At 56.4% G+C, this 15,538-nt stretch overlaps 7 protein-coding genes across 7 annotated transcripts; all 7 read right to left on the bottom strand.

The window, feature by feature from the left end:
* Positions 1 to 771: 771 nt before the first annotated feature.
* On the bottom strand, positions 772 to 1,761 carry LSCM1_01964 (uncharacterized protein; the record flags this gene model as incomplete). The annotated part of the gene is made up of 1 exon (XM_067319562.1): positions 772 to 1,761. One exon carries the CDS (start codon positions 1,759 to 1,761, stop codon positions 772 to 774), a length of 990 nt encoding a protein of 329 aa, XP_067176111.1.
* Positions 1,762 to 2,462: 701 nt separating this feature from the next.
* Positions 2,463 to 4,769, bottom strand: LSCM1_01963 (uncharacterized protein; the record flags this gene model as incomplete). Its single annotated transcript, XM_067319561.1, has 1 exon — positions 2,463 to 4,769. One exon carries the CDS (start codon positions 4,767 to 4,769, stop codon positions 2,463 to 2,465), a length of 2,307 nt encoding a protein of 768 aa, XP_067176110.1.
* Positions 4,770 to 7,312: 2,543 nt separating this feature from the next.
* LSCM1_01962 (uncharacterized protein) lies at positions 7,313 to 10,042 on the bottom strand (the record flags this gene model as incomplete). Its single annotated transcript, XM_067319560.1, has 1 exon — positions 7,313 to 10,042. One exon carries the CDS (start codon positions 10,040 to 10,042, stop codon positions 7,313 to 7,315), a length of 2,730 nt encoding a protein of 909 aa, XP_067176109.1.
* A 728-nt stretch (positions 10,043 to 10,770) lies between these two features.
* On the bottom strand, positions 10,771 to 11,982 carry LSCM1_01961 (uncharacterized protein; the record flags this gene model as incomplete). The annotated part of the gene is made up of 1 exon (XM_067319559.1): positions 10,771 to 11,982. One exon carries the CDS (start codon positions 11,980 to 11,982, stop codon positions 10,771 to 10,773), a length of 1,212 nt encoding a protein of 403 aa, XP_067176108.1.
* Positions 11,983 to 12,679: 697 nt separating this feature from the next.
* LSCM1_01960 (uncharacterized protein) lies at positions 12,680 to 13,984 on the bottom strand (the record flags this gene model as incomplete). The annotated part of the gene is made up of 1 exon (XM_067319558.1): positions 12,680 to 13,984. The coding sequence occupies one exon, from the start codon at positions 13,982 to 13,984 to the stop codon at positions 12,680 to 12,682; it is 1,305 nt and encodes a 434-aa protein (XP_067176107.1).
* Positions 13,985 to 14,618: 634 nt separating this feature from the next.
* Positions 14,619 to 14,942, bottom strand: LSCM1_01959 (uncharacterized protein; the record flags this gene model as incomplete). The annotated part of the gene is made up of 1 exon (XM_067319557.1): positions 14,619 to 14,942. One exon carries the CDS (start codon positions 14,940 to 14,942, stop codon positions 14,619 to 14,621), a length of 324 nt encoding a protein of 107 aa, XP_067176106.1.
* A 364-nt stretch (positions 14,943 to 15,306) lies between these two features.
* LSCM1_01958 (uncharacterized protein) lies at positions 15,307 to 15,522 on the bottom strand (the record flags this gene model as incomplete). Its single annotated transcript, XM_067319556.1, has 1 exon — positions 15,307 to 15,522. One exon carries the CDS (start codon positions 15,520 to 15,522, stop codon positions 15,307 to 15,309), a length of 216 nt encoding a protein of 71 aa, XP_067176105.1.
* Between the last annotated feature and the right edge of the window lie 16 nt (positions 15,523 to 15,538).

The following is a 15,538-nucleotide window of genomic DNA, read 5'->3' as shown; positions in this document are numbered from 1 at the left end:
GGCGTGATGATAAGAGAAAGAAACCAGTGCTAACCGGAAAAAACGTAAGGAACAGATGATTCGCTGTACATCGCCTCAGTAAGAATGAGAGCCGTTGGCTCAGCAGTAAAATTCACAGCCTCCGTAGAGCACCTCGTTTTTCCGTTTTTGGTGCGTGTGCACATCGTGCCATCGTAAGTGAGTCAGACTCCACTCCGCGCCCCGGCCTGTCACAGACCCATGGCGTGATGCAAAGCAGCCGGGAAGTCACGCGGTGCAGCCATGCGCCGACACTGCTGCTTCGGCGCGGCCCTCCCTTACAGCCGCCCTGCCGGGCGCCGCCCGATGCTCCCCCTACCGGGGCGGCTCAGGCCCCCCGCGCCAGTGAGGCGTACCCGGGTCAGGCCGACGCTTCGCCTAGCACGGGCGGTGCTAACGCGCCCGCCGTCGCAGATCGTTTCCGCGCAGCACCGCCTAGGGATCCGACCGCCATCGTCCATGCCGATGCATCCCCCCTGGCCGTCTCCACGCCGTGGGCGCAAGACCCTGCGTTGCCACGGGGGGCTGGTGCGGCATTTGGCTGCCGCTGCGCGTGTGTGTGTGTGTGCGTGTGTATGCTCAGCTTCCTCAAGGCGCAGGCGCTAGGCCCCTAGTTCGCCACGTCCAGAGACGTATTCCTCGTCATCAGGGTTGGAGAGAAAGGGAAAAGCGAAAACACTTGTCAGCCCTCTCTTGCCACGTCTCACGCGTACGCTCTTGTTAACTTGACGCAAAGGCATCTTGTGGCAAGGATTAGTGGTCGCGGTCGTAGTTGCCCAGGGCGTCGGCCATGATGGCTCCCTCCAGTTCCCCGTGATCTACGCTACCCTCCTCCACGAAAGTGCGGTAATCGAAGTTTGCGTACGCCTGCACCGTCGCACTAATCGCTTCACTGTATTGCGGTTTCTCACAGTGTTCCCTGACAAACGGCAGCCTGGTGGATTGCAGTTGGTGGCGACGAAGAGCAGCTGTGGCGCTGTCGCCCCTATGGTAACTACTAAGTCTCGCGCCTCCGACGGCCTGGCTGTGGGTGCTGCGATAGTCTGCCATCATCTGCTGCTTCGTAGAGGCGCCGTTGCTCCCTCGTGCGTTGGCGCTGCTTGACCTGGCCGAGGTCATTCCACGATTGCCGTAGAGGCGCTCCTCTTCCTCCCGCTGCAACTCAGCCAGCACCTCGGCGGAAGTGCGCACCTTGACCGCTGCTGTCTTACAAAAGTCTGCAGTGGCGGAAGCTTGTGCATGGGTCGCAGGGGTGGAGATTCCGCAGCCATACTGCCGCAAACGGCGAACCTCCTCATACTCTGCCTTGAAGGAGGGATTCTTGGCATCGAACTCCGCCCTTCGCTTCATCTCCTCCTCGCGCCTCTGCTCAAATGCAGACTGCACCTCCCGACTGGCCTCTTGCGTCTGTCGCACGCGGTCCACAAAGACGCGTAAGTCCTCTGGGCTGAGCTCCACGCTCGGGTCCATGGAGGGGTCATAGGCGCGAGCCTTCACCTCAAGCTCGCCGCGCAGCATACCACCGTCATACAAGGCCCGTTGCTCTGGGTCAGACAGAATTCCATAGGCAAAGCACACCTCCTTGAAGATGTCCAGCCCTTCTAGGTTTTTGTCGGGGTGGTAGAGCACCGCAAGCCTGTAGTAGGCCTGGCGAATCTCGCGTTGATCGGCGTTACGCGAGACGCCGAGCACCTCATAAAGGGCAGAGGTGCCCCTCAGCGCATAAACACTGTCGCCATTCATTTTGATGGGCTGTTCTCTCGGGCAGGAAGGAACGAGAGAGAAAGCGTTTGCTGCCTCAGTGTCACGGGAGCGCCGTGAGGTAATATGATGAAGGCCTGCTCAAGGGAGGGGGAGGGCCAGTGTCGTTGAACCGGAAATCATGTCACATAGGACCTGCGAGAAAGTAAAAAGAGGGAAAGAAGCGCAGCTGAGTGTGCTTTGGGTTCTTGGTATGATGGTAGGAGCCTATGAGGCACAAACGCATGTCTTTCGAGTATCGATCGCGTTGACATGTGAGGCACAGTCACCGAGAGGAGAGGAAACGAGGAGACAGAGGCGGAGATGAGCGCTGAGTGGCACGTGCGGCAAGCCTATCTTTTGTAGAATGGTGTCCAGCTTCCAGGCGGTGGTCAAAGGTAGCACGCGAAGCTGGGACGCTCGCTCCTCCGGTGATTGCGAGTCAGCGCGGCATGTCCCCACTAGGCCGCTCATGCTTCCTCATATTACTCTAGTCTCAGTGGAGGTTTTACTTGGAGGACACGCACGTGTAGAGTACCCCTTCGCCCTCTTTCCCCGTTCTGCGAAGGGCACTGACCACGGCCACGGGGCCGATAGTCTCAAAGGTCAAGTACGAGGGGCTATAACAGGAAGGTGCGTTGCTGGCATAGGACACAAGAGCGCACGCACAAACACGAACAGCGAGATGCAGGAACGCATGTACCTCATGCAGCCCAGAACCCGGTCTTTTTGGTGGCGCGGCCTCTATTCTTCATGGTTCGCGCAGAGTAGCTCCTGCCGCCAAACCCCTTCTGCTTGAGACCACGCACCATACTTCCACCTTTTCCAGTGCCGCGCGCGTCGGCCAAACCGTGCACGGCGTACCGGCTCTCCGCCATCCCCAGCCACGGGCACATGTACCCCTCCGCCTGCATGTAGATTGATCGCTCCTTTCGATTCCGCTCCACATACTTAGCAAGGAGTCGCTCCTGCTGCTTGCGCGCTGCAGAGCGAGTGCGATACCCTCGGGTCGCCAACTGCGCCTGCGCTTCCTCAGAAAGGCGCGCTGTATCACTCGTCTCGAGAAAAAAATCTTCACCCGTGTCGCCCTTCCCTTGGTCGGCCAGGAGTAGCCTCTCGTACGTGCCAGCGCCAGACTTGGTGGCGAAGTGGGCGAGCTCGTCATCCTTACTCAAAGCCAGCTGCTCCACGGACACAGAAATCATGCTTCTCGGGATCGGCGTTCCGTCGATGGCGGTGACGTAGTGAGTATTCGAGTCGAGCACTGCGGGCAGCGGGAGTGCGGTGAGAGGCTGCTCCTGCAGGAGCACAGCATCGCTGCGGTTCGGCGGCACCCCCACGGCCTCGCCCGTCACCGAGCTCCACGCGCGAGACAGCAAAGCGGCGCCCTCATGTGCACGGTGCGAAGATGACGCTGCGTCGGTGCTCTTCTCTCCCTCGTCGACGACACTAGCTGCAGCTTCCTGCAGCGGATCCTCCCCAGCCGAGGCTTTTGTCAGGATGGCCTCCAACGTGTCGAGGCTGTTACCCCTCTCGCCTGCGAGGAGTGGCCGCGCACGGAAGCGCTGGCAAGCGCCCACCTCGGCATTATGGTCACCGCACTCCTTCTGCTCTTCACGAAGGTCCTCTAGGCAGCTTACCGATGCAGCCGCGGTGTCCTGATCTCCCCGGGTGCACAGTAGGCCTGCACCATCCCCTGATAGCGGCACCGATGTAGTGGCGGCGGCAGTCCAAGACGATTCAGAGAGAGGAGCCGAGCTAGGAAGCATTCTTTCTGCGCGCACCTCTTCTGCAGCGTCATCTTGAGAGGCCACCCTCAGCTTTGCAACGCTCTCTAGGTGGCACGCCGTCACATCTTTTGCGGAAAGGCGCCGCGCGGATACGTTGTTGGCCAGAAAGCGCGCCTTCATATCCTCGTGGTGCTCCACCATACGTGCTAAGGACATGTTGTTGTTCTGGGGAACCACGAACGACTCCACCGGGTATCGCAGCTGAACCTCATAAATGCGATCAGCCGTGGGTGGTGCATAGCTCAGCTTCTGCATGTTGCGAAAGGAGAGCTCCTCTGAGGGAAGCAGATCTTGCGTGCAGTAGTGCACGATGTCGTGCTGCAGCAGTTCAAGGTTTTGCGAACGCTGTGGCTGTAGCCGGTTCGCGCTAACACCGAGAATCGGTACTTGGTCAGTGCCTAGAAACTCATAAACATCTTGCATGTTGCGTGCGATACCGTCTTTCGGCAGGTTCGTGCGCGAAAAGAAGCCCTCACCATGTGCTTCTAGCCGCCGGTTCCCTGGATGTACAAAGCCGCCCTTTCCCACTCGGTCACCCGTACGCTGCTGTTCGACGTAGTGGCGCCAGTGGCGATCGATTTTGGTGAGAACGACGCTAAAAGGAATGCGCTCCCGGGAGAGGAAAGCGAGCAGCTCCTCGTCACGCGGCTGAAAGGACACTGGGGTCCGCGCCGAGGACTCCATGAGCCAGTACACTCGCTTAAGATTACTCCCGTTGCGCAAGGCCAGGTAGCGGAACAAAATCGAAAACGCATTGGCCTGCTCCGCAAGCCGCTGTCCAGCGTCGCGACCTCTCCAGCCACCGTAGCCGGGCGTGTCCACCAAGAGAAGCGCGTCGCCCACGTTGAAAAACTGCAAAAGTCGTGTGGTGCCGGCAGTCGCCCCGGCTTTGGCCAACCGCCGATTGTGCAGAAGACATGAGATGAGGCTCGACTTGCCGCAGCCCGGCTTTCCGATAAAGCACACCTCCGGGAAGGAGTGCAGGCCTTCCGGGAGAGCCGTCAGCGTTTCAACATTCTTCAAATGCCTGTTTCCGCGGCCAAACACCTCGTTGCTGAGACGCTCGAGAGCTTCGGCGGGCTCAGCACTGCTCTCTCTCGCCTCACCTAATCTCGGCCTAACGGGCGCAGCTTCCGCTGCGTCGACAGGAGCGACCGCGGCGCTTTTTAGTGCGCGGTTCGAAGCGCAGAGGGCACGGCGAAGAAGAGAGGGCTGCAGCATTTATCAAACGACGCTCAAGAAGCGATAAGCAGCTTCCAAGAGAAGGCAAAACCCGCAATGCGAAAACGGAAAGAAAGGCCGCAGCCCTCACAATCCCTGAATCCCGAAATGAGTGCCGTCGTGGGGGCACCTCTGTGGATAAAGGCGCAGCAGCGGACTGCTTCGGATACCAAAGTTACTCTTGGCCAGCACCGAGGGAACCAGAGCAACCACTCCCCCTCTTCTTCACACCCATACTGAAAGACCACACGATTCTGAATGAAAGGCAGCTTTCTACAGCAGCGCCGCACGTCAGCTGACGGATTGCTGAATCCGTTTCAAGAGTCGCAGAAGGATGAGAAGGTAGTGAGGAGGATCAGACATACAGCGTGAGAAACCGAAAGCGGCGACGAGGCAGAGACCTACTTCTGTAGGCGCTTGTCCGGTGAAAGGCGCAAGCCGCGTAGCCGCTCTCCGAGCAGAGCCTCCTCAGCCATCACAGCAGCACTTGCTGGCATTCCTTTCGAGCCTCATTGTTGTGCGATATCGTCAGGGCCAAAGCACAGTCAGCAGTGTCCTGCCGCACAGGCATATGGAGAAAGCGCACCACTAAAGAGGAGGAGGGTCCTCCCATGGAAGAGGGGATAAGGGGGGGTTGGAGTCGCTCCAGGTATGTCGATTGAGCTGCTTCATGGCTTGTCTTCCTCCCTTCCGTCGTTTTTTTTCTGGCAAAAGCTCATACAGAAATAAATCCTATCTATCCTAATCAACATGAAGAACCGAGAAAAAATGGTAAAATAGTACCTCTGCTAGAGCGTCAAGGGTGAGACAGAAGGCAGAGTAACGAACACAATATAGTGACACAGAGAGAGGCGCCAGCATGCATTCACACACCTTGTGCCTGAAGTGAAGTCGCATGCTCGCTTCCAGGAGCAGAGGAGGAGCGCGCGGGCACTGAATTGTTAGGCACAGATGGTTGGCACAATGCAGCTGCGCTCTATTGTGGACGCCTGTGGTACTCCCCATTCCGCTCTTCTTTTTTCTCGTGCTGGCTAGAGCTGGGGGAGATCTCGTTGGGGGGTGGAGGGATCTGGAAAGGCGAACAACAAAAGGAAAGTGAAACAAAGAAATGAAGGGACGGCGAAATGGCGACATAAACGCACCCGATCCCACAGGCAGGAAACACAGAGTGCATAGGTTTCGAGAGGACCGCTGGACATTCGCAATCATCCGAGACAAAAACGTAGCGCAAAACTATGTGGCTTTTGCCGTCCTTCCATCCCTTGATGTCACGCACACAAGACCCTATCAAACATTATCACCACCGGTTGAGGTCTCCTCTCCTTTCCGCCTTTCGGCTCTGTGAAGCGAGCGAGTACAGGAGAGAAAGAAAAAAAACATTCCCTTAGTCCGAGGCGTGCGCAGGTGCAGTTAATCACCCGCAGACCCAAGTAAAGAGGGAGGCCGACACAAAAACAACCAAGGCGATGCTCAATAGCGCGGGCGACTGAGCTGGGAAAGGGGAGTAAGGAGGTGCCACGCGTATGAGAAACGAGTCCCTCTTTACCGCAGGGTGAACAAAACGAAAGCCAAAAAAATAGAAAAAAACAGCGCATCCCCCATTGCAAACCTCGTACGCCGAACAAAATGCAGCTCACTGTGTTATGCCCGACAACAGTCGGGAAGGCATGAAACGGAAAAGAAGAAGAGAGATTGAAAATACGCGAATACAAAAAAAAACACCATCTAAACCGGGAGAGGAAAGGTAAACGAGAAAACGAAAAGGAGACAGTAAAGGCGAGAAACATAAGGGGGCATCGAAAAGGAAAAAAGGAGGGGAGAGCAATAGCCTTTGTAGAGAGATTGTGTGTGTGTGTCTTTTTTTCCTCTCGTTTATGCGCGAGCCGCTTCGATCTTGCCTTTTGTTTTTTCGTCTCTCATGTTTTTCCGGTTTAAAAAGAGTCGATACGCGAAGGCGGGGCTTCCGCATCAGCAGTACAGGGATACAGCCAAAAAGCAAGCGCCTAACTACATGCTGAAAGGGGGCAAAAGTCAGCTGTTGCCGGCCCAACACACGTGCCCTTCATCCATGAATGCCGGAAAGAAAAAGTGAGAAACAGCGGGATCGGCCTTTCAACGCTTATCGAGGCGACAAACGAAAAGCGAAAAAGAGGTCTCATCGAAGAAATCCGCTGTCGCCTCTTGCTCGTACAGTCTGGCGGCCACGTCTTTACGCGTTGGTCTAGCGCCCAACTGCAGCAGTAATGCGCGCGGGGAGGGAAAGAGAGCAAGAGAGTTTTCGCTCGGTTCTCCGAAGAGGAAATTGCTGAGTGGCAGTCTCCAGCGTGAAGGGGCCGAGGTGCATCCCTGTCTGCTGTCCTGCACGCAGGCACACAGGGAGCGAGAGATGCAAGTAGCGAAAGAGCGTAGCCTTGCGCCTTCTGTGCTTTCGACGCGCACCACCGCGATGCTAGGGCGTATGGCAGTGGCAGATTCAACAAAAAGAGCTGGAGGAGGACTTCGATGCACGTCACCCTACCGACTCACCCATTCCTGCTTACGCACTAGAGACCATTCGAGTCGTACGTCTTCAATTGGATAGAAATGGTGCTAGTGTCACTCGGCTGCGTCGGCTCGCCGGCGAGCTCATCTCGCGGTGACCCCCTTGGGGTCACCTCCGTGAGTATCTGGGGGGAGGCCTTCGTCGGCGAACGTATGGATAACGATAGCGTACTCTGGGAAGCAGACGGAGTGGGATTTCTGCGGCGTGCCAAACCCGTCAGAGGATCCGCTGAGGCTGAAGTAGTCGCCTGTCCCTTTACCTGCACCATGCGCGTCTTGGCGACACCCTGCTGGCCATCACTGCGCACAGGGGTATAAGTCACCTTGAGCATCTTGCCCTCGTCCGTCTTCTTCACTGTGTAGGTCACCGACTTCTCGGCGACAGTGTCGAACACCTCGGTTTCGGGGTCCTCGACTTCCCATGTCACGATCGACTCGCCCTCCGTGCCTCCGCAGTACTCCACCTGGAGCGTGAGCTCCTTACCCAGGGCCGGCTCCCCCACAATGTTGAGCAGCTTCACCTCCGGCTCGCACGGCTCCACAGGGCCGTCACGCTTTGCCGTCACCACCTTACCCGTCATGCCATCGCGGCGCACCGGCGTGAGCGAGACCTCGATCGAGCACCCCACATCCTTGCTGGTCAGCGTCACAAAGTTGCTGTTCGGTGAGCCAATCTTCGTCATGTGGCTGCGCTTCTTGTCGCGGCGGTACCATTGGATCATGTGCGCTCCGCTCTGGCCGCCCGTGTAGTCGAACTCGAGGGCCAGAGTTTGCTTCTCAACGAGCTGACCAACAATCGTGAGGCGGCTCACGGTGGGCGGCGCAGCCTCGATCGGGTTATTCAGGACACAGCGGCATGTCTCACCGGCGACGCCCTCGGCATTGACAGGGGTGTACTCTACAGCCAGGAACTCACCTACATCCCCTGTCTTTACTACGTACTTGGTACCGTTAGCCCCCGAGATGGGAGTGTAGGAGTCCATGTTGCCCACCTTGCGTAGCCATTGGTAGAAGCTCTCGCCCTCCTCACCGCCGTTGTACTCCACGTACACCTCCAGCTGGCTGTCCTCAACCAGGTTGCCGATGATCTTGATAGTGCGGCACTCCGGGGTGCAGGCAATCACAGGATCCGTCGTCACGGACTTGGGCTCGCCGGCGGCCCAGTCGTTGCGGACAGGAGTGAACTCGGCACGGATGCGGCACCCGATATCGTCGCGGGTCATCTCGTAGCCCGCCCACGGGTCAACGACGTCCAAAGCCACCTCATCCCCGCTCGGCGAGATGCGGTACCACACAAGAGAAGAGTTTCCCTCGATACCACCGAAGTAGTCTGCCTCTGCCGTCAGCAGACCACCCTCTACGGCCACCCCAGTCACCTCGAGACGTGGGCACTGTGGCGGAGCTGGCTTGATCGGCGTCGAGATGTCGAAGTAGAGGAAGGAGAACTCGCCATTGACATAAGCCAGCACCTCAACGCGCAGACAGCAGTCGATATCTGCTGTCGTCGGTGTGTAGGTGAGGGTGTTCTCGTCTTCAATCACCTCATACGAGCCGCTCGGGGTGCTGCGCATCCAACGAATGTGGAGAATCGTGTCATGATCTTCCTCCTGCGGTTCCAGCTCCGCCACCTTGTAGATGTTGCAGAAGCCCTGCTTGTACTTGGAGGGCATGCTGTTCGCCTCAGACACCTTCTCTACACCGTCCACGATGTAGCGGTATTCGTAATCGCCGGCGGGAAGGTACAAGGTTGTGTGGAAGTACACCTCGTCGCTCTCAACGCACCGCTCGAGACTGATCGGCTCAGTCCAGTTGTTCATGGATCCCACCACGAACACCTCTGAGGCCTCACCAGACACCTTGAAGATGACGGGGTAAAGGTAGCTCGACTGAAACACCTCGGTGGTGCGCTGCGCATATGGACGCACATCCTGCATGCACAGCGACAGCGCCACAGGCTCGCCCTCCTTGATCTTGCCATCCTCCGCGGCAGAGGCGAGATTGATGGAGCACAGCTGAAGGTATTTGGCGTCCTGGCGGTTGCGCTGCATCCTAACCATGAAAGCAGCAGCTGTTTCCTCCGCGTTCTCGCCCTCGACCGTGAATCCCTCGCGCACGCAGTGGGCGATCTTGCCCTTGTACTTGTCCGCCTCAGCGCGCTCCTCGACCTGAACCGGGTTGCCGTCCACGGAGAAGAGATTCAGTCCGTTAACTGCGATGGCCATGGAGCGGTAGTTGGGGGCGTCTGTGACAGGGTTGCCCACTAGGTTCAGAGTGTGTAGGTTTGGAAGAACCGGGTAGCTTTCAAAGCTCGTGATGTTGTTGAAGTTCAGAGAGAGCACCCGCAGGTTTGGCAGGTTCTCAAGACCGGCAAACGAGCTGATGGCATTGTCGCTGAGGCAGAGCGTCTCGATGGCAGCAAAGTTAGCGATCCCGGCGAGGGTGTCGATCTTGTTTCCGGTCATGTAGAGGTGGTGAAGATGGGGCGTGCGCTTCAAGAAGTCGACGGCGCCGCCGATCTCGTTGATGGACAGATCAAGCACACGAAGCTCCTCCATCTTCACATCACAGTCAAAGCTGACAAGCTCGTTCTCACGCAGATACATGTATTCGGCGTCGTAGTGGTCCAGGGTCACTTCACGCACACTGCGCAAGTTCTTGCGGTTCATCCGGACGCCACTTGGCTTGTCGGCGCCAAAGGGGCCCATGCCATGACGGCTGGTGCGAGTCGACATCTTTGGTTATGACAAAGACGTGACAACGAGCCCACACAAGGAGACGGAGAGAAGGCAACAGAAGGTGCAGCGGTGTCTCAGGGTGCGTCTTTGCGCAGCCTTCTCCTGATAGTGATACAGAAGAGATGTGAAGAAGATAAAAAGACAATCTGTAAGACTTTCGAGTCGAAAGAGGAGAGAGCAAAAGTTATGAGATATTCTGATTCACTCTTTCTTTTTCTTCTGGAGTCTCGGGCAGTGCGCGTGTTGGGGGGAGCTGGAAGAGGATGGAAGCTCGAGAAGGGGTGGTGGACGAGAAGGAAGGTGAGAAGAGAAATAGAAAGAGAGAGCTGAACGAGGAGGCGTGTGATTGTCAGGTTGAGCTCCATGACGAGAGAGATCGCGTCTGTCTCGACCTCCAGCGACAGAGAGGAAAGCCACTTCCGCTACCACCGCATAGCGAAGGCAGACGGCATCGTTCGTAAATCCCGCCCATAATGAAACGCCCTCATGGCCAGGGTGTGTATACCCTGACGTTCTTTGTTTTCAGTATATTTTGGCGCCTTCGAGCAGCGGTGGGTGCGGCAGCAATACTCGATGAAGAGAAATGCAAGGGATTCAACAGAGAGTAAAATGTGAGCTCAAATGCACTGGAGTAAAGAGAAAAGCAGCGGTCAGATATGGATGAGAAGACCCCAAGGGTAGACGAAAGGAAGCCACGCAGGCGCGGCTGCGATCCGCAGTGGCCATCATGCGCTTATGTCGTTCATCATCATCTGGTTTGTCTCCTGCGTCATGGAGGCGTTATGTGCACGAAATGACTGCACGACACTGCCTTGCTTCGGCCGGTGAGACTCCACGTAGGCGGTGTCGAACGAAGTCTTGTGCACTAGCTCTACCACATCCGATGCTGAGACGATCCCAACGACTCTTTCCGTGCTATCTGGGCTTGTGAGAGCGGCAACTTGGAGAGGGGAAGCACGGAGGTAGTCTAGAAGCAAATTGCACGGCGTGTCCGCGTGGTACCGAGGCAGTGGCAGAAGTGGGAGATCTCGTATTCGTATTAGAGGGCCTTCCTCGCAGTAAGCAAAGAAGAGCAAAAGCCGCAACTCAAACACCTGTGTGACGTTGGATGGGTTTCCAGCGTCGCTGTACACAGGAATGTGGGTAAGTTTGTGAGCTGCCATGCTCTGTATCATCCGCTTGCTCACAACGGCGTCGCGGTGAACAGTGAAAGTTGCCCGAATGCTCTTTTTCAGTACAGAGGATCCAACATACTCGGATAGACTCAAAACCCCGAGCATTATTTGGGTCTCAAGCTGGTGTATCGAGCGCGGCTCTCGTGTATCCAAATTGCTCTCGCGCGGTGGCGCGGCCTCACCGTCATCGTCGCCATCGATGTCGTCGAGCTGGGCGGCTCGATATCGGATCACCTCGCGTAGCTGCCCACGCTTGAAGGCGACACCCGATCGGTTCCCAACACACCAGTCTAGCAGCCTCCCGACAGGCCACGATATTGGTGCTGTGACTATCATCAGCACCAGCACTAGATAAGCGAACACTGAACTCAGCGCCAGTGCGTGACGCGTGAACACTGCTTCCGGGATTATCTCTCCACAGACTACCAGCAGGATGACGGAGACGATGACCGCCTCAACAGGGGACAAGAGAGCGTTGAAAAGTAGCGGCAGCATCTCAGTTGCAGCGGAGTCGACAACGACGAGAGTCACAAGAAGCCAATGCGGATTGTGCAAGATGAGCAACAGTCGGCGCGCGCGTCTACCCTCTACCGTCTCCGATCGGTGTGCAAGTGCCTTCAATCGGGCCTTGTCAAGGGAGAAAACGCTGATAATGAGGCCCGCCATCAGCCCCGCTAACACCACCAGCACCGCGATGATAACGGCCAGCATCCACATCGGCACGTCGACCGGAACTCCGAGTACACTGTAGCCATTCGCCATGGGGAGAGTGTGTTAGACTGTGTATGTCAGCTGTGGCGGAGACACTCTTGTGCGCGTGAAGGGTGTAGAAGTTAAGCGGACAGCTTGACCTCCAGAAGATGGGCGCTAGGGTGCGGCACCGTAAACCGCGAAAGCCCTTCTTGCTCGCCCTTTGTCGTCCAGATCACACACAGTGCACCTCGTCGAAAACGCTAACGATGCTCACTCGGTGCTTTTTCTCTTCTTCTTACACGTTGGCATCAATGTGTTAGCGGTGCAGTGCAAGAAAAAGGGGCGAAAGATACAGGAGGAGGAAGAGCGAGATGTTGAACGGGGCCAAGTTGGATGTGCCACGAAACCGATTCGACTCGGAAACGTACACAGGTCAGCAACTCTGCCCGTCCACTCTTGGGTGAGCGGGCTGAAACGATGACACCGCTGAAAGACGAAAGAGAGAGAGCAAGTGGATCTGGTTATTTCATGTTTTCCACACGCCAAAGCACGTATGCTGCTTTCGACTGGGTTTCGGTTTCTTTTCTGGTGATGCGGAAACAAACTGGCCTTTTACGACAACCAGCGGAGGGTCAAAGAGGCCCTTGACACTCTATCGAAGTAAGAGACAAATCCACGAAACTGAAATAGAGGTGCCAAGCGAAATGTACTCCAGGAGGCAACACGAAAAAAAAGAGATTCACAGGGCAGCTTCCATTGTATGCTGCTATAGGGGAGTCCCTTCGCCGGTGTTTACAAGAATGCTGAGTCGCGCAGGCGATTCGCTACACCGTACGGGCCTCTCATTCGCCGATGTAGCTGGAATCAAGGCGAAACTAGTGTTCAAGCTACTGGGTCGGCTGCTTACGCTTATGGAGTACTCGCCCACTCGCCGAACGGCCCTCCATGAGCACACCATCACCTGCATAGACGACGGGCTGAGTGGGTCCATCTCAGTCTGAAACGTCGTCTCGTGCAGTTGTTCACTGACTGTGCGCAACGTCAGCAGCCCAAGCACTTTGTCGCCAGCTTCGCTTGTAATCAAAACAATGGACGGTGATATTCTCTGAAGGTGCATAAAGACCTCAGTCGCCATGGTGCTGCCACTGAAGCGCTGAAGCGGAACCAGCTGCATCTCTCTCACGCGCACACCCTCCGACTGGGGTTGGTAGATGAGTAAGAGGAGCATCTTTGTCATGAGGATTTGTGTCACGTTTGTCGGGTCGTCGGCGTCCTCGTAGACTGGGATGAAGTGGTACCCTTTGGTAAATACCTCTGCTATCAAAGATGGAGAGAGGAGGGCGTCGATGTGCCATTTGTAGAGTTTCTCGATGGGAAGCTGTATCATGTCCTTCGCGGTGCGCTCTGACAAGCTGAGCACGTTCAGCATCAGTTTGACCTCCTCCTTTTTGAGGTCTTCCTCGTCCTTTCCTTGGCCTTCGCCCCCTCCTTCGCCTACTTCCGTGCGCCTCCACCTCTTCCTCTCACGCATCTCATCTTGGATTCGGATGACTTCGCGCAGCTCTCGACGCTGAAAAAAGAAGGCCTCCTTGTCGCCCACAACTGCGTCCAGCAGCGCACTCATCGGCCACGCCACAGGGGCAGTGATCCACATGAGAGCGCGAATAAATGGAGACAAGAAAGCGGACAGCTCGAATGCGTGCTGAATGAAAAAAGCCTGTGGAAGAATTTCGCAGAAAACGAGAGTGATCGCGACAGATGTGATAATCGCCGCTGCCGGCGGAAGAAACGTGTTGAGAACCAGAGGCAGCATCTCGAGCGCAATGTCATTCCATGTGAGGAGAGCAATCAAGAGCCAGTGAGGCTTCTCAAGAATCGCGAGCAGCCGCCTTGCTCGCGCTGCGTCAGCCGAGCTGCCGGTATGGACAATGCCAGAGAGTCGAGCTACATCGAGTGAAAAGACGCACAGAACCAGCCCAGCCATGGTTCCAGCTAGGCAGGTTAGGATGGTCACGATGAGCGCCCCGAGAGGAGCGGGCACCAAGACCGCGACGCCGAAAAATGTTTTCATGGTGACCCTTGAGAGCAGCACGTGTACACAAGTTTTGCGTGTGGGTGTATATTCTTCAGCGTCCGGTGAGATGATGCGCTGAGCAGCAGCCTATATTTTACGAAAAGGAAAGGCACCATATCGATCGTGCCAGGCTCATAAGCAGTGGGTATCAGCTTGTATTTGTTGACTGCGCGCTAGGAGGCTATGGTATTCCGTAGAGAAGAAGGGGTGAATTATAAAAAGATGGGTACATCTGCAATCACACTGGTGTATCTTTCGAGGGAGTGCGCGGCACATCTGCCCAAGACGCACGGCGCGTGAAAAAAGGCAAGGCATGCACGGCGTCGAGGGGGGTTACGTTGAGGCAGGAGTGCTGGTAAGCAAACGAATGCGGCATTGAAAAGTGCTGCACCAGGAACGGAGGGGCACAGGGATATGCACGCGCCTTCTTCCCCTCATCTTCGCGTGTGAAGCAGCTTCTGCCTTTCTCCCGCCCAAGCTTGCGTTGCATGGCATCATGGCCTTCCACACTCACTTCTCCCGCCTTGCCTTTGGTTCATCTGTGTTAAGTTTCATTTCATTACAGTCCAGCCTCCCACAAGCACGAGAAGGTAGGGGTATCCGCGCGCGCCTTGCGACTGCTCAAAAGAAGCTAAAAGATGTAGATGGCGTCGTACGCCACCGTCCATACAAGGATGTATGTCATGGCACCTGAAAGCAGTTGCTGTACGGAGAAGAGCTCCGCGGTGCCTTTGGGGAAGCACCTGTGCGCGTTGCCGCCGCAGCTGAACGCCATGATGGAAAAGGACGTAACGACAGCACTTGCAATGAAGAAGAAGAGGCCGCGGAAGTTTGTGAGTCCGAGAACACCAGCTGCAATACCCGCAAGCAGCGATCCCATTGTTCGCACCTGGAAAACGGATTCGTAGTTCTTGCTCAGCACACGGCCGACAAATCGGTCGCCCTGAGCGCTCATGTCTTCTTTTGACTGTGACTAAAAGAGTGCGTGCGTGCGTGAGCGTATGGGTGCCGCTTTTAAGAGAAGAAAAAGGAGAGAGACGCAGCCAGCACGAGATGAAGGAGAGGGCGGCATTTCGTAGGAGGCAGGTGTGGGAAAAAAGCGAGTCGACTGCCGCACCACATTCACCAAAGCGGTCCACTTCATTGTCGGCCGCTTGTGAAAGTAGGGTACCCTCTGAGACGTGCTCCCGAACGGGGGAGAGAGAGGCTCGATTTGAACAACCGAGAGAACTGACTATTGCCCAATTGCATTTCGATTGTGACCCAAGATACGGCTCCAAAGAAATGTAGACAGCCGAAAGCGAGCGCGTAGCCACCGCCTACCGGCCCTTGTACTGCTCCAACTGAAGCTGTAAGATAACCTCACGCTCGCGCTGCTTCTCGAAGTAGGACACCCAGCTCTTTGGACATGATTGCTCAAATGTCTTTTGGGGGGCAGCGCATTCCCTCTCCGGGTCCTCGGGGAGGGTGTCAAGGCACTTGTGGAACGCGTCGCGCGCCTCGTAGCAAACCTCTCGCTTCTTGGCGCTCTGCATGGTTGCTGCGACGACT

Source organism: Leishmania martiniquensis, chromosome 32, assembly GCF_017916325.1.
Source record: "Leishmania martiniquensis isolate LSCM1 chromosome 32, whole genome shotgun sequence".
Lineage (NCBI taxonomy): Eukaryota > Euglenozoa > Kinetoplastea > Trypanosomatida > Trypanosomatidae > Leishmania > Leishmania martiniquensis.
This window is presented reverse-complemented; position numbering and strand designations above follow the sequence as displayed.